This window comes from Chrysemys picta, chromosome 1 (assembly GCF_011386835.1).
Source record: "Chrysemys picta bellii isolate R12L10 chromosome 1, ASM1138683v2, whole genome shotgun sequence".
In the NCBI taxonomy this organism is placed as follows: domain Eukaryota; kingdom Metazoa; phylum Chordata; order Testudines; family Emydidae; genus Chrysemys; species Chrysemys picta.
In genome coordinates, this window is record NC_088791.1 from 278,204,013 (window position 1) to 278,222,341 (window position 18,329).

The following is an 18,329-nucleotide window of genomic DNA, read 5'->3' on the forward strand; positions in this document are numbered from 1 at the left end:
ATCAGGAACAAGGGCAAGTCATGTCTGACCAACCTGATTGCCTTCAATGATGAGATAACTGGCTCTGTGGATATGGGGAAAGCAGTGGACGTGATATACCTTGACTTTAGCAAAGCTTTTGGTTCAGTCTCCCACCGTATTCTTGCCAGCAAGTTAAAAAAGTATGGATTGGATGAATGGACTATAAGGTGGATAGAAAACTGGCTAGTTTGTCAGGCTCAGCGGGTAGTGATCAACGGCTCGATGTCTAGTTGGCAGCCGGTATCAAGCAGAGTGCCCCAGGGGTCGGGGCTGGTTTTGTTCAACATTTTTGTTAATGATCTGCATGATGGGATTGATTGCACCCTCAGCAAGTTCACGAATGACACTAAGCTGGGGGGTGAGGTAGATACACTGGAGGGTAGGGATATGGTCCAGAGTGACCTAGAGAAATTGGAGAATTGGGCCAAAAGAAATCAGATGAGGCTCAGCAAGGACAAGTGCAGAATCCTGCACTTAGGATGGAAGAATCCCATGCACTGCTACAGGCTAGGGACCAACTGGCTCAGTGGCGGTTCTGCAGGAAAAGGACCTGGGGATTACAGTGGATGAGAATCTGGATATGAGTCAATAGTGTGTACTTTTTGCCAAGAATGCTAACGGCATATTGGGCTGCATTAGTAGGAGCATTGCCAGCAGATCGAGGGAAGTGATTATTCCCCTCTATTCGGCACAGGTGAGGCCACATCTGGAGTATTGCGTCCAGTTTGGGGCCCCCCACTGCAGAAAGGATGTGGACAAATTGGAGAGAATCCAGTGGAGGGAAACAAAAATGATTAGGGGACTTGAGCACATGACTTATGAAGTGAGGCTGAGGGAACTGGACTTATTTAGTCTGCAGAAGAGAAGAGTGAGAGGGGATTTGATGGCAGCCTTCAACTACCTGAAGGGGGGTTCCAAAGAGAGCTAGGCTGTTCTCAGTGGTGGCAGATAACAAAACAAGGAGCAATGGTCTCAAATTGCAGTGGGGGAAGTCTAGGTTGGATATTAGGAAAAAATATTTCACTAGGAGGGTAGGGAAGCACTGGAATGGAATACTTAGAGGTTTTTTAAGGCCCGTCTTGACAGAGTGTATGTGTGTGTAACGAAAGGATAAACATGCATGGAATGCTTTGTCTACACCTCCTGCTGGCATAGATTGGCGACAATGGAGACCTTACAGTGGTGCAGCTGCAGCAGTACAGCTATAGGGCTATGTTTACACTATGAATCTAAGTCTTTTTTATGAGTGAGGCTTTAGTTAGGTGCCTAGGTGGGAGATGTTGGGGCCTGAGGTATTTTGAAAATTTGGACTTAATTGTTAGAGACCTTTTAGAGAAATCTGTTAGAGAAATCTTAGAGACCTATTTATATGATATATCATAATGATTCTGTTATTCTGGGCCCAATTCTGTGCGATTCTGCGCTCGCCCAATTCTCAGGGAGTTGTTTTATTTTAGTTTTTTTTTTTTTTTTACCAACAATGTTCTAGGTCCTTAGGAGTCACTGGAAATTGAGAGTGCTCAGCAAATGCAGGACAAGACCCCCCCAAAAGACAGTCCTTCAAATTATAATCTCTATGGGTACTCAACCTTAGGATGTGCATGTGCCCGTGAACTCTTGATTGGATATTTTAGTTAGCAATGTCCACAGGTCACACTTGTGTGCTACGCACCCCCATGCTCTGATGCACAGATATATACGGAGGGCAATACCCACCACCAGTCCAGTTCCTTCTCAAACACCTTCAGTTTGAAATAGTTTTACGGTGTCTGTTGTTAGCCTTACAGCTACTGCCTTATTCTGTAATTTTTTTTAGGATTTTATTTAATTTTGTTTCTTATTTAATTTAAGCAGAGGCTTATGCTTTTGGGGGTGGTCCCCCTTTTCTTGGGCCTTTCTTTTTATCCAGGACCTTCTTTACCCTCAGCCTTTCTTTGTCTGTGGCCTCCTTTCTCACATTATGCCAATGAGTCCAGGTTTCAGACTTGTCAGACTTGCCACAGGTCTTTTCCCCTCAGCAGTGGGCATTCTAGCCACCTCAGACAACCTCACGTCCCATCAAAGTGCAAGGTATGCTCCGGGGTTAAGAGCAGAGCTAGGAAGCTGAGGGAAGACAGGCTGAAGCTCCTCCTAATCCAGCATTCTGTGAGATCTGTGGGGTTCAGTACCCCTCCATTGCTGTACATTGGCCTCCGCCATTCAGACTGCTTCATTAACTTCGGCCTTCAGTAAGCAGAGACCATGGGGCAGCTTTGGGAGTAAAACATTAAAAAAGGAAGAAAACCCATTCCCTGGGGAGAGATTCCAGAAGAAGGGGAAAGTCACCTGTGAGGCTAGGGAACAAGGACACCTTGTATCCCAGTATGGGTACTGCTGAAGCCAACACGAGGTACCCACAAAATAAGACTTCTATTAGAGCCTGCACCGAGAAGTCTTATAGTGATCTGCACTGAACAGCACCATCCTTGGTACCAGAGGAGGATGGACTCCTCTAGGAGCAGTGACTCTTCTAAGAAGCCTTCAATGCATGCTCTGGTACCATCTTTCTTGGGCCACAGCCACAGCAAAAGCAAGGGACTCTGCCTCCATATCATCTCTGGTACCATTTGAGGTTCCTGTGGAGCACTTCCAAGGCTCTCCAGTACTCATCAGTTTCCTTTCCTAGGAGGATTTATTTGCTGTCGACACTGTAATTTCCCTCTTTAACAGGTACTGAGAGGGATCCTTTGCCAGCACCATCATGACCTTCGGAGTCACAGCTCCCATCCTTGCTACTGTATCCCACTCCTTTCCCTTATAAACCACCACAGTGGATTTTCTGGAACCCATAGGATAATTATACTGACCAGTATTACATGGTGTCCTCCTGCAAAAGGCCTCATCCAGACCAACAGCAACTGGTACTGCAGTACCCTCCCCACCAGAAGGACCACTTGGAGGAGCAAGAGCGAGTAGTTGGGAGAATAACAGGTTTCAGAGTAGCAGCCGTGTTAGTCTGTATCCGCAAAAAGAAGAACAGGAGTACTTGTGGCACCTTAGAGACAGCTTTCATGGACTACAGCCCACTTCGAAGAAGTGGGCTGTAGTCCACGAAAGCTTATGCTCTAATAAATTTGTTAGTCTCTAAGGTGCCACAAGTACTCCTGTTCTTCTTTTTTTAGTTGGGAGAAGACACCACCATCTGACAAGTCCTCCTCCTCCCCCAATGAGGCAGTTATTCCGACCCCCACCATCTTATACAGATGATTGCAAGGCCTTTCAAGACCTGATGAAAAGGGAGAGGAGTCACTCCAGATTCCCTGGGAGGAGATACAGAAAGTACAGCACTCCCTTTTGAACATTCTGTCCCCCAGGGCAAGGTTGCCTTTCTCATTAATGAGGCATTACTTTCACCATCCTGCGCTGAATGGAAGACACCTACAACCATCCCACCCACTTGCAAGAGGGCTGACAGAAATATTATGTACTGTCCAAGGGTCTGGAATAATTTTTTCTCCCAACTCCCCTCCCCCCCGTCAACTTCTTGGCAGTGGATGCTGTAAGTGAAAGGAATCGAGAAGCTTGCTCTTAAGAACATAAGAACAGCCATACTGTGTCAGACCAAAGGTCCATCAAGCCCAGTATACTGTCCTCTGACAGTGGCCAATGGCAGGTGCCCCAATGGGAATGAACAGACAGGTTATTGTCAAGTGATCCATGCCCTGTCACTGAATCCAAGTTTTTGGCAAACTGAGGCTAGGGACACCATTCCTTGATGGATCTCCTGGCTAATAGCCATTGATCGACCTATCTTCCATGAATCTATCTAGCTCCCTTTTGAACCCCATTATAGTATTGGCCTTCACAACACCCTCTGTCAAGGAGTTCCAGAGGTTGACAGTACGGTGCATGAAAAAATACTTTCTTGTGTTTGTTTTAAACCTGCTACTTATTAATTTCATTTGGTGGCCCCTTGTTCTTGAATTATGAGAAGGAGTAAATAACATTTCCTTATTTACTTTCTCTATACCATTCATACTGAAGCCGTTCTATACACCTAATCATTTTTGTTGCCCTTTTCTGAACCTTTTCCACTTCCAATATATCTTTTTTGAGATGGGGCCTAAAGTCTTCAGTAATAACACTGCTGGTTACCTCCATTCTCTTAAAGATTCCAGGGCTACTCTGCGACCTCTCAAGATTTTTACCTGCCCCATGCAAGACTACACCTTCAGTGCCTCCAGGCCTGGCTCAAGACTGTTTACATTCCCAGCTAGTACAATCTTTTCAAAATGGCTGACCTTAATACCCCTCACCCCACAAGAGTTCTCAACTCCCTCAACTGGTGGAAGGATCCTTGCAAGGTTTGTGTGGGAGTCTCCTTTTCATGTCCATCCTCATCAAGGGTCATCACCATGGGTGCCTCCCTGCTGGGTTGGGGTACCCATTTCCAAGACATTACATCCCAGGACTGGACTCCCCATGAAGGGTCCCTCCAAATCAACATGCTAAAACTCAGAGAAACCACTGTGATAAAGTGATGCTGGACAACAGAATGGCATTATACTGCATAAATTGGCAAGTGGGAGAAAGATCTCAATCATTGTGCACAGAGGCAATATGGGTATAGAACTTGTGTATACCCCATCACATAGACATGTCAGAGGCCTATGTGCCCGGCCTGCAGAACACCATAGTAGACTCCCTGAGCACTTTCACCAAAAGCATGAGAAGAAACTCAGCTTCTCAGTCTTTCAGAGCATTTGGCAATCCTAGGGCCTTCCAGAGACAGATCTCTTTGCAACACCATCCAATGTGATGTGCCATTGACTCTGCTCAAGGGGATGTTATGGCCACAACTCAACGGGGGACGCCCTCCCCATCCCTTGGCCTCTTACCCTCTTATACACCTACCCTCCAACATCATTGATCCTCAAGGCTCTGAACAAACTAAAGCGAGAGAGATCAGCAACTTTTCTGATAGCACCGTTATGGCTGGAGCAAATGTGGTTCCCCATTTTGTTTCATCTATCTCTGCAGGCATCTTTCACTTTCCACTGATGGTGGATCACCTGAAACAGGAACCAGGCATCAGGACCCACCCCGAACATCTCTTCACTGCGCCTCAAGGCTTGTTTCCTTGATGGATCTCAGGCATAGAAACTGGACTGTTCTCCCAAAGTTAAGACTGTACTTCTGAGCATTAAAAAACCCATCACAAGGAAAATCTACCTCTAAAAGTGGGAGTGTTTCCAAGCCTAGTGTACTCATCAATCTATATCCCCCTGCAAGTCGCGCCTTACAATCATGCTCAATTACCCCCTTTAGTTTAATTTAAAAACACCAGGTTTGACACTCAATTCCTTTAGGCCCACCTAACTGCCAATACAGCCTTATACCCACCTGTTGAAGGGTTGTCTGTTTTCAATAACCTTGCACAGTGAGTTTCCTTAAGGGCTTATGTAACCTCTTTCCCTATGACAAGTAGCCCTACTCCTCCTTGGGATCTGAACCTAGTTCTCAATGTCCTGAGATATCCTCCATTTGAATCCATGGGCAGCTGTTCATTCCTTCATTTGTTTTTTAAGACTACATTCCTCATAGCCATAACCTTGGCCACAAGGATAGAAGAGCCAGGGCTACTCATGGCTGACTGCCTGTACATGATTTTCTACCATATTAAAGTAGCTTATAGTCCCATCCTCACTTCCTGCCTAAAGTATCATCAGAATTCCATATCAATCAAGTCATTCGACTTGCAATATTCTACCCTAAGTCTTACTCCTCAAGAGAAGTGGCTAGTCTTCATAATCTGGCCGAAAGAAGGGCTCTTACCTTCTACCTTAATAGAATGGAACCTTTCCAGGCCTTTCAAATACTCTTTACCTCCTTCACAGAAAGGATGAAGGGGCAGCCAGTTTTTTACTCAAAGGCTATCAAAATGGGTTTCATGATGTATCTCAGCTAATTACGAAGCTTCCAGAGTGCATCCCCAACCTGGAGTGACTGCCCATTCCACAAGAACTCAATCTACCTCTTAAGGACATCATCATCATGGACATTTGCAGGGCCACCACCAGGTCATCCATTCACACATTCTCCAAGCATTACAGTGTTGTATCTGCTTCCAGGGCAGATATGACTTTCGGTGATGCTATTCTCTGAGCTGTACTGCATCTGTCTCATTAACATGCACTTCCTCATAGAAATACTGCTTGGGAGTCTCCCAAGGTGGAACTATAACTCAAAAAAGTCTCCTAAGACTCAATGACTCAAAAAAGTCTCCTAAGACTATAACTCAAAAAAAAAAAAAAAAAAAAAAGAGGAGATGTTATTTATCTGTACAGTAACTGGAGTTCTTCAAGATGTTTTGTTCCTATGGGTGCTCCACCACCCAACCTCATTCTCCTCTGATGTGAAGTCTTACTTCGACTTTATGGTTGAAAAGGAATTGGAGTGGTGATCTGCCCTCTTTCTATACCCTCACACTGGAGCATGAGGATATGTTCGGTGCAGGCACAGCTAACTAAAATCTCTGATCAAGTGTGTAAGGGCACGTGCATGTGCTAAGGTGAAGCATCAAAGCATCTCAAAGGACTCCAGTTACTATACAGATAAGTAACTTCTCCTTCTCCAGTAACAACACTCACCTCCCTTTGTTCATTCTTTCAGCACCAAAGCTGCATAAATATCAGATATTTCTAATTCTTATATTAACTTCCAGTACAGATTTTTTACCAACACAGGCCCAGCCTATTTCAGAAAGGATTAATTCCAAAAATATTGAGTCCTTATGAACACAGTACATTTTCTCTGCAACTAGTTAGTATGTCAAAAGCTTTCTGCTGTAGCTGTTTTATTTATTTAGTACCAGATTGTGAGTATTTTACTCGTCCGATAGTCCCATTGAAATGAATGTGACCATTTGAGGAGTAAGGTTCTCAACACATGAGTAAGGATGTCACAGTGTTGCCCTTACTTTTTTATAAAATTATAATAGCATCCACTTTCTCACGATACTGGTTACTGCAATCACTTAAAACAGTCAAAATACGTTTTTTTCAAACATAACTCCATGACATAAAAACCAAGCTGCTGTTAAATATAGTTGAGGGAGTCAGTTAAAAAGCCTGACTCAATGGTTAAGTCTTTTGCTGCATTATAGAAGTCAGGCTCTGGTGTTCTTGGGGTCTGAACCTTTCTCTGAGAATCGCGTACCACAAGTCCTGGAGAGCTCAATCCCAGGAATAAACAAGAGTAATTGAGCAGAGTGGGATTAGATATTGCTCAAATAAGAAGGGAGATCCTGTAGAGAAAATGATGTTCAATAAACAGGAGAGCTGTTGTCTTTAATTTGTTATTTTGTTTTTGGGGGGATATAGGAACGTGTTCCAGACAGCCCGTCTCCTGCTCCTTCCCTTGAAGAAGGTCGAAGACCTGGCAGCCATCCATCATCTCATCGAAGCAGCAGTGTGTCCAGCTCACCTGCACGGACTGAGAGCTCGTCAGACAGAATCCGTAGGTCACATTCTTCTACTTGTCACCATTTTAAATTTGATTAAGTTAAGCTATTTTTTTTTCTAATCAAAATACCTTAATTCTAATTAGATCTAGATGTATCATGTTCTGGAGTTCAGCTGCAATAGCTATTGCCCAACATTAAGTTCCCCAGTTTACAGTATCATAATGTATGATGCTTCATTAATAGGTACTGATGAAAACTGCCATTATGTCATATTAAGCATAAAGATATAAACTATGAAACAGAATTGCAGCGAGAAAGCAATTTGCTAGACTAGTTTCAGAACTGAACATATACAAATTGTGACACATTTATGTATTTTACAGTTTTATTTAATTCTGTTACCCTAGTGGACGTCTATATTAAAGCTGACTTCAGAAGTGACATTTTATGGGATAGTTCAATTCTAAAAAAAAACAATTCTAGGTAAAATACATTTTTTAAAAAATCTGCACAAACATTAGAGTGGGGAATATGATACAAGTAATATTTTCACTCCAGAACTTACAAGGGATAGAATCAAATTAAACTGTGAAATTTCATGAATTTGTTGTGAAGGTTCCATGTCTAGGATTTTTGGATCCCTGGAATCTGAGGTACTCCAGTGCAGCAGCCTGAAAACTGAAGGTTTTAGACCATAGTATTTTATGCATATTAAATTCAATTTATTTTACCCTGTCCTCACCTTTTCATTTTTTGCTGGGTTGCAGACTTTTGTACTAACAACACATCACAGCATTGCTGAAGTTGTCAGCTGGTGAAACCGAAGGTTTTGGTCCCTTAATAAGAGACAGTTAAGATTTTTAGCTCATGTGTAAACATCGGGAGGCATTTTGGGATTCTGGTTAGATAAACACATTGGATGGCTGTTTCAGGCTTTCTGCAGACTCAGGAAGGTAACACTATATTGGTTTAGATTTGAATAATATTTTCAAAATTATTTTCATAACCATGATTAACAAAAAACAGTTTTAAAAAATGAAATTGTAGATTGTAGGGCAACATATTACAACAATGCCTGGATTCTGTGGTCAATTCCATAGTCACAGAATAGCAGCTGAGGTCAGAAGCCCTCCATATTGTCCCTGGGGTGACAGAGTTCCTCAGTCACTGCAGACATTTTTTTTTATTTTAAAATAAAACACCTAGTCCTGTTCCACTTGCCACTCCACATCCCATTTCTAATAACTGCTTCTCCATGTGTGGTACCTGTAGGGGCAAGATGGCTGCTTGAGAAATAGGGATCAAATCCGAGAAAGGAGTGGAGAGCTAATCTACAGGAGTTCCCTGAACCTCATTCTTAGGTTATTTTTTTTTGCCATTGCTTTCTGGGCTAGTTTTTCTCAGAATGTGTCAGACTCTTGCCCAACTGGTTTATATGGGATTCTCTGGCTTTTGTGCCTCAGAAGGCTGGGTTTAAGGGGCTGGCTAAATGGAGACAATAGAAATTAGATATGGAAAGGACCTACCAGACTAGCTAGCCAGTCTGCCTACCATTTCAAGATTATTCTCTATGGTGTATTTGCTTTCTTACATGACAGGTGTCAGTGCTTTTAGCCTATGGAATTTAGGATACTAATATACAGTTTTTGTAAAATCAAATTTTAAAATCTTATTCATCTCTCATGAAGCTTCTCATGTTACCTTCCATTCTTTCCCAATAGTACTTCATCCTGAGTTTCAGCTCTTGCGTAGTGTTTTAAAACATGCTATACAACCAAAGTTAGCAGCTTTAAATGAAACATTGAATCCAAAGAATTAGTGGGGAAAAGGGGCTCCCTTTGAGTGGATTTAAAATCACTAATTAAATGACATTGAGATTATTAGTTTTCTTGTACAATTGAGACAGTATCTAAAAGAATACAGACATGAATAATATTGTTAAAATTATTGTAAGTTTGTGTACGTGTGTTAATATTATTGTTGGTTTTATGTCTCTGTGTGTATGACTAGCAGCTGTACATCAGAATGGACTATCCATGAACCAGATGCTGATGGGTTTATCACCTAACGTCTTACCTGGCCCTAAAGAAGGTGATCTGGCTGGTCATGAGGTTGGACATGAGACAAAAAGAATACATATTGAGAAAGGTAACATGGATTTTATGCTCTTATGGATTTTATTCCCTTATGATATTTATATATATGAATGAGACCCTGTTCTCAGTAGCTGCATGATATTTATTATTCGTTATTTTATTATTTTATATTTATTATTATTATTTTATTTATTGTATTAATGTTGTGGCATAAGTGAGACCCTAAATGGCTTTTCTGTCTCTTCTCCTACTTTATAGTCCAGTAAGGAGTATGATATTGTTGAATAATAGCTATAAAGAGAAAAACTAAATACATATTACATAGAAGGATAGATATAACAAATGTAGGCCTGAACTATTTCCTCATGATCTAGGTAAATGACTGCACTAGTATATGCAGTATTGTTGTAGCCGTGTTGGTCCCAGGCTATTAGAGAGACAAGGTGGGTAAGGTAATATCTTTTATTGGACCAAATTCTGTTGGTGAGACAAGCTTTTGAGCTCACACAGAACTCTTATACTTCTTCTTCTGTAAGGCGCTTGTACTTAGCAGTGACATCCTGAAGAAGAGCTCTGCACTTTTTATAGTATTTTCATGAGAGAGAACAATGATTTTAGATAATTGTTACAAAATATCTGTTGCTAAAAACAATTTTCCATGTGATTGACTCTGATGAGCTGATTTTCAGAGGTGCTGAGCACCATGGATATTGGGCCATGCATGGGGAAAAAGGCAAGAGTAATACTCAGCTGCAACAATACCCAACAGCATAAAATGAGAGTGCTGCATATTAAGTAATTTATTTTCAAATTAATTGACTATCTGACTTCAAATGTATGAGTTAGATTAATGGTCTATTAGTGTTTCTATTAATTGTAATAACATTTCATCATGTTGTGTGTACAAACTGGTTACATTCCATGTATACTAGAAATATTAAGCGAATTCTTCAGTATGTAAAAGAATTATATTTCATACAGAATTTTTACTTAAATTACACTTAAACATTGAGCAAGCTTTATAGAGCTGGAAAATGGTATCAGTGGAAGAGGAGTTAGAAATAGGAGCTGTTTCCCTTAGTAAAAACATTCTCTGGGAAAGATGAGTCAGAAGAAATTAGCACTTTGGGATAGGTGCAAAATGTAAGAGCCATCACTTTAATACAGCTGGATAGAATGGCTGCAACAGTAATAGCTATAACAACTTATCTTTTCTGTCCTGTGTCTGAACACTGAGATATGAAAAGAGAATTAAAATCTGGACACTTCTGTTCTGGACAGGTGGCATCTTTAATAAGATTACCCTAAAAATAATGGAAACAACATTTCTTTTATATAAACCATTAATTTTAGTTCATTACACTCACAACCTGTGTTAGCTTCTTATATGCCCCACTTAGCCCCTACAAATGGTATCCCTGCTGAGGAGTATGATATGATCAAATAGGCTTGTTTTGAATTTCAGTAAATGTTTCAATTTTAGCCCACTGATGTCACACATTTTTTCTGTGTAGTCAGCCTGGTAAATCTAGCAAACAGCAGCACATATTGGGAATTGTTACCATTTGTCTTATAAAAAAAATTAAAACAACAGGAACATGACTTTTGTTTCTAATGGTTCCCCAAACGTGTTTCCCCTTGCAGCCACCAGTCCAGCTTGCCTATAAAATGTGTTCTTATTGAAACTGCTGAAGATTCTCTTTCTTTAACAGTCATTGTTTAGGTCAAAGCTTCTATTTTTCCTTTTCTTTCTTTCTTTCTTTCTCTCTCTCTCTCTCTCTGTTCCAGCCTACTGAATTAATGGTAAATATTCATGGGCTATCTAGATTGATAGGGCATACTAAATTAAAAATTGTTTTCTGTCATGACCACATTTATCATATCTCTCATACCAGCCCTCTAACTTTTATACTAAACTTATCTGTATTAAAACAAGTGATTCCATTCACAGATATTTGTGGAGATGGTAATTATCTGTTAGTGTTGCTATGGCCCTGACATTCAGATCTGCAGCTTGCTGCTACCACCTCTAATCTGTCAAAAGGCAATTATATATATATATATATAGCATGCAAATACTTAGGCATTGTATGAATCTGCCTCGTCCTTGTCACCTGACTTTAAAAAAAATCATAAGTTTTGAATATGAGTCATTAAGCATTTATGCATTACTCTGTTTTCTTCTGAGACATATTTGTGTCAATCCATCAGTTAGAACTAGAATGACTTTTAATTACAGCTGTGAGAACTTGGGAAATCCCACCTGGTGAAGAAGCCTCTGTCTCTTTTCTTCCTTCTCCCTCCCCCAATTTTTTAAACCGAAAAGCTCTCCAAGGTCCTGAGCTTAGGGAGAAATTAATTAAAATCAATGGGAAATTTAAATATGAGAAAAGGTTATGGTAATTAAATCTAATAAAGAAACTATATTTTAAGAAGGTCCAAGAGAAGCCAGAAGGGGCCAATCATGATTGATTCAAATGATGGGCTTGGTCAAGGAAAGAGAATATCATGTGTCTTGAGCAATATAAGGAGCTAATCTATCCACTCACTACAGTACAGTATAGCATAATAATTATAGATTCAATGTATATGTAGCTGCATTTTGCTTGATGTTAATAGACATCAGAACAAACAAAGGAAATATTTTTTTCACACAATGCACTATCAACCTGTGGAACTCATTACCAGGATATGTTGTAAAAGCAAAAATTATATCTGGGTTAAAAAAAAGAATTATATATGTTAATGGAGGATACGTTCATCAATGGCTATTAACCACTATAGTCAGGGATGCAGTCCCATGCTCTGGGTGTCCCTAAACCTCTCACTACCAGACGCTGGGACTGGATGACAGGAAATGGATAACTTGAGGATTGTCCTGTTCAGTTCATTCCCTTTGAAGTATCTGGCATTGGTCATTGTCAGAATACATGATACTGGGCTAGATGGACCATTGGTCTTGACCCAGTGTGGCCATTCTTATGCTCTAATTGCCCTTTCAAAATATTATCCATCTGAATTACTTTATTTAATTGGTTTAATTGATTCTATTGCTGTCTACTTTTAAAGTCGATTCTGTCTTAGGGCCTGGTTTTGCAAAGGGCTGAGTGACCTCAACTCCCATTGAAGTCAGTCTACCATTAGCACAATGGGAGTAGGATTGGACTCCATTGGCTTAATCCATAGCCTATGAATATCAGTGGAAAGATTACCATTGGTTTCAGTGGACCATGGATCAGGCCCGAGATCAATACTTGTTGCAGCAAAATAGGAGAAGAACTTGTTCGCCAAAAAGATATTATGTGCACCTTTAAGAAAATCTGTAAATCTACATTTTCAGTATCCATGCTTGCTCATCAGAGGGTAACAAATTTTCCAACTACACTGAAGATGTACTGCAAAATTGCAAATGATCCTGGGAAGGAGGTTAGTTGAAGTGTTTGACAGCAGTTATCATTAAGACAAGTTGTCTTCATTTCAGCAACCTGTAAGTTAGGAATCCTTTCGTGATGCATATTCTTTTCTAAATTTTTTTTTTAATAAGATTACACAAAAAAATCAGCATTATGAGTGGTAGAGTTGTGTGTTAGATAATACTGTCAAGACCAATTCATTTCTTTTTAACTCAATGCTAAAGCTAAAACTAGGAGCTGCTGCAAGTAATAAAAAAAATGGCCATAGGGGCACAAGAGTTGGTTCTCGATAATCCCACATATTTTGCTGAGATACTGTGGTTACTAGGACATCAGATTAGAACCTTCTTCTTCTTCTTCTTCATACTTACAATTTTTAGATTGAAACAATTTTAGGTGAAGCCTGAATGTCATTCTTACGTTTTAAATTGAATAAGTTATTTGAGGTGTTATAGAAAGGACACTCTTCTTTTGAAAACTGTGTATGCTGTTTTCAGTTTCTGTAATGAAATATTTACTGCCTTCGCAACAAAAGTTAAACTAGCCTTTTCCAAAATTTGTTTTAACTCTGGTATTAATGGAAATTTTTCAAGTGATTTTCAGCAAAACTATGAGTGCGATCCCCCTTATAAATAAAAACACATTTTTTGTATATTTAATATATTTTATATTTATTTATATTATAAATGCTGGAGGTGAAGTGGGATTTGTGGGTGGAGGCTGATAGCCCCTGACCCCCCATGTAATAACCTTGAGATCCCTGAGGAGGGGTCACGACCCCAGTTTGAGAACCCCTGATCGACACTAATCTCCTTTAAAATCCCATAGTACCTGCATTTGTGATATAACTTTCTGATAACCCCAATAATTTTCTCTTATTTGAAACAAATATATTATATTTTATGCCCTTCGGGACTTGACCAGTCCCAGATAGCCAGCCAGTACATGCCATAGAGTTATGACTACTTAGCCTGGAAAATAAACAATAAATTATTTCAAAAAGCCAACACCGCAGAGTGAAAAACAGAACCTAATTCAAATATTCTGATGATTTGACTAGAAATACATCTAGCATATTCACCGTTACACTCAACCCCCCAAAAGAGCAAATAAATGTTTGTAAATGTTTGCAAATAAAAGTTAAGGACAAAGAAACAGTTTTGGCATCACCGTGCATTCTCATTTACTGGAACCATCTCCCACCCAAGTCAGAAACCATATGCTCAAGAACATACATTAGGCTCTTGGCTTACATATAATTTTAGTTAGTTCTCTAATAAAACCCTTTTTATGGAAGGTCTCTTGAGCAGTTGGGATGAATTTGCATTCACAAACCTTCTACTTGTTTAATTTTTGTGTGAGCATAATTTATCTCTCCATTTTCATCTATGTATATACACACAATTTGTGTGTGTGTGTATGTCCTAATACATACTCCATATTTACATGAAGTGGAAGCAACCAAGACATGAACATAACTTTAAATACCTACATGTTGTATTTGTAACCTTGTTCTCTCCTCCCTTATTCTCATTCTATTTTCTCTTGTTACCACATCTTTATATTTTATATTGTAAATTCTGAGGGCCAGGGACTCTCTGCATATGCATTTGTACAGAACCTAGCACAATGTGACCTTGACCCTGACTGGGGCCTTTCGGCAGTACTGCAATACTAACAAGATGATAAGATGATACTAAGGTATGGCATTATCCCTTTCCAGCCCACTAAACAGGGGTCAGGGTCAGGAAAACCAGTATCACCAAAACAACTCTTAGGCACTCTGCTGTTGATATGCATTTCACTCAGTCCAAGAATGCATATAGTATGTTAAGAGCTGTTACAGCTCATGGACTACACATGTGAAAAAGGAAATGAAAAGTTTTTCTTAATGGATTGGTATTCGCTAAAAAGCAAAATGGAGACAAACTCCATTTTTATGAGTTGGCAAACACTGTAGCTTCCTCAGTTAGTATTCAGGGAAGATGGTAAGATCAACACAAACTTCTTGTAGCTATATTTATAACAAAATATTTTAAATATTCTTTGTATCTTATATAAAGATATAAAGTAAAAGAGTTTAAGGTCATCTAGTCTGACCTTTTGTATTTCACAGGCCACCAATATGACCCAGCACCCACATACTAAACCCAACAACTAAAATTAGATCAAAGTATAACAGCCTGCAGAAGACTGGGCTGTTATGTGCCATAAGGAGAGAATAGAAGAGACCAAGGCACACCAGTACATGAGGCTCCTGCAATGGCAGGAAAATCACTAAAGTGAGATATACCCAGATAATCCTGGCAAGTGACTCATACCCACAGACTGCAGAGAAAAGTGAAAACCCCACAATGTCACTGACAATCTGACCTGGGGGAAAATGCCTCCCGTACCCCACATATGGTGATCAACTAGACTCTGAGCATATGAGCAAGAACCAGCCAGCTGAGCCCCAGAGAGAGAAAATGCTCAGTATCACCTCAGAGCCGTGGTCCATTCTGGCCAATATCCCATCTCCATCTAGATGTAGCCATCTCTGATACTTCAGAGGAAGGAGACCCACACACACATGCACACACACACACATGCATACACATACAGAGAACACATTAGAGGGTGTGATCCCTTCCTGATCCCTGCAGGTGGCTGGCTGAAACCATGAAGCTTATCTTTTAGGAACATAAGACATAAACTGGTAATGAAGCCAAGGCTGCTGAGCCTTGCCCTCTGCCTCACTAACAATCCTGTCATACAATCACACTCATACATTTGTCCAGCTCTCTCTTAAAATGAATTAAGTAGTTTGCCCCCACAATCTCAGCCCTGTGATGGTTAGAAACCTTCTTCTAATTTCCAGGCTTCATTTGTTCATGATCTGTTTATACCCAATTGTTCTTGTGCCAACATTGTTCTTTAGCAGGGGTTCCCAAACTTGGTTAATGGCTTGTTCAGGGTAAGCCCCTGGCAGGCCGCGAGACACTTTGTTTACCTGAGCATCTGCAGGTACGTCTGCTCACAGCTCCCAGTGGCCGCAGTTCGCCGTTCCTGGCCAATGGGAGCTGCGGGAAGTGGCGCAGGCCAAGCCACCACTTCCCGCAGCTCCCATTGGCCAGGAATGGCAAACCACACCCACTGGGAGCTGCGAACGGCCGTACCTGCGGACTCTTAGGTAAACAAAGCGTCTCATGGCCCACCAGGGGCTTACCCTGAACAAGCCACGAACCAAATTTGGGAACCCCTGTTCTTTAGCTTAAATAACTCTTCACCCTCCCTCATGCTTACTCCCTGATGGATTTATAGAGAGTAATCATATCCTCTCTCATTCTTCATTTTATTAGGCTGAACAAGCCAACCTCTTCCATTCTTCTCTCATTAGATAGGCCCTCCTTTCCCCTGATCATCTTAGTAGCTCTTCTCTGCACCTGTTTAGTTGGAATGAATATGGGCGACCAGAATTTTGCACAATATTCCAAATGAGGTCTTACCAGTACCTTGTACAGTGGCATTAATACTTCAATATCTCTCCTTGAAATGTGTCACCTGGTACAACTTAGGGTCACATTTGCCTTTTTCACAGCTGCACCACATTGGTGGCTTACACTCATCCTGTGATCGACCCACTCACCCAGGTCTCTCTCTTTTTCTGTTGCTTCTAACTGATGAATCCCCAGATTTTCCAAGAAACTCTTATTATTAGACTTTCAGTGCATGACCTTGTATTTGTCCTATTGAATTTCATACATTTCTGTCACTCTGGTCTTCAAGATCATCCATATCTTCCTGTATAACATGCTGATCCTCCTCTATATTGACAATGCCTCCCAACTTTGCATCGTCAGCAAATTGAATTACCACACTGCTACTTTTTGTGCCAAGGTAATTAATTAAAATACTGGATAAGATTGGTCCCAAGATCAAACTTGAGGAATCCCCTTAGTAACCTCCCTCCAGTCCGATAATTCACTTTTCAGCACAACCTGTTGCCTTCTCCCCTTCAGCCAACTCCTTATCCACTTTACAATTCTTATACCAATCTCCAGTTTCTCTAATCTAAAAAAGTCTTTTCTGAAAAAAATAATTTGAAGTTTGTTTTACTTTGGAATTGAATGGGAGGGGAGGTTGATGGGGGTTTACTTGAATGGATTGTTATACAGATGCAGAAAGGGGAAGAGCATGGTAGGAAGGGAGCATTGTAGGGGATCAAAATCAGTGGAACAATGACAGTTTACATTAGCTGAGGATCTGCCCCATAATCTTGCATATTAGCAGGGGGAAAGATCTGATATTTACAGCACTCTAGCAGTGAGGACCTTAACTCTGCCTTTAAATAAAATAAGAAAATAATAAATGTATAAATGTGCATCTATATTTGTTTGTGAGCTAAAATGGAGTGAATCAGACATATTCTGCCTGAGGCTGCAACAAAACTGAAATGGCACATCAGCTTACTATAGGAAAACTTTAATCTCCTGAGTCTCCTTGTCTTGTCTCTCCATTTACAGTTGTATTTGCTTCTACAGTGACTAGAACTTACAGACAAGATTTTCAGAATTCACTATGATTTTGGGTACCTCTGTTTCTTGGTGCCCAACTTGAGAACTTACAGGAGCTTGATTTTTTAAAAGTGCTGAGCACCCACAAAAATCAGGTTCCTTTAAGGTATTTCAGTTTGGGAACTCAAAAACAGAGGCACCCAAAATCACTAGTCACTTTTGAAAATCTTGGCCTTAGTATTGCAAGCTTCCCACAGCTCAGTCTGTTCTTGCAGATAGAGTAGATACTTTTAATACTACTTTATTTACTTTTTATTTTTTCTTTCTCCTCTTCTGAGTCCTACTAGTAGAATACCCTATCTTCCTCCCATTTCAACATTTCTACATATTCTTCATTCTCAGAGAAATAGTGTGACTCTTCAGGTTCTGGGTCACTTCTACTATCACAATATGTTGTTTTCTAGCAGTATGTCATATCACTATTTCACAATGTATTTCCATAGGTATGTGGGGTTCTCTCTTTCTCCCCCCCTCCTCCCCACACACACCTTATTTGGAGTTTCCCTTATTTCCCTTATTTGGAGTTTCTAGAGTGAACCACCAATATCATGCCTAGCAGAGGCAATTATGACTTGTCCCTCAGCTACTTCCTCTTACTTGTTACTTTTGTTGAAATGGCTTTTGTACTTTGCAGGTGCATCTAGTAATGTTGCTAATCTCACAGTTTTCTCCCTTCTGATATTTAGAGAATTTGGATTAATAATAGTCAAACTAGTTTGACAAAATAAGGATTGTCTCGAACCTTTGCCCATCCTTCTAACCAAACCCAAACCAAACCAAACCTTTCTTCAGGTTTGAA

At 40.3% G+C, this 18,329-nt stretch overlaps 1 protein-coding gene across 16 annotated transcripts in view; it reads left to right on the forward strand.

The window, feature by feature from the left end:
- Positions 1 to 18,329, forward strand: part of DACH1 (dachshund family transcription factor 1) — a 457,475-nt gene that overhangs the window by 328,652 nt on the left and 110,494 nt on the right. For 10 of the 16 annotated variants that reach the window (XM_005306824.4, XM_065581128.1, XM_008172916.4 and 7 more), the window contains 2 exons: positions 7,383 to 7,518; positions 9,476 to 9,613. In XM_005306824.4, coding sequence (XP_005306881.2) covers positions 7,383 to 7,518; positions 9,476 to 9,613 — 274 coding nt within the window. The remainder of the gene's footprint in view (positions 1 to 7,382; positions 7,519 to 9,475; positions 9,614 to 18,329) is intronic. The other 6 variants (XM_005306825.4, XM_065581129.1, XM_065581132.1 and 3 more) reach the window with 1 other exon arrangement.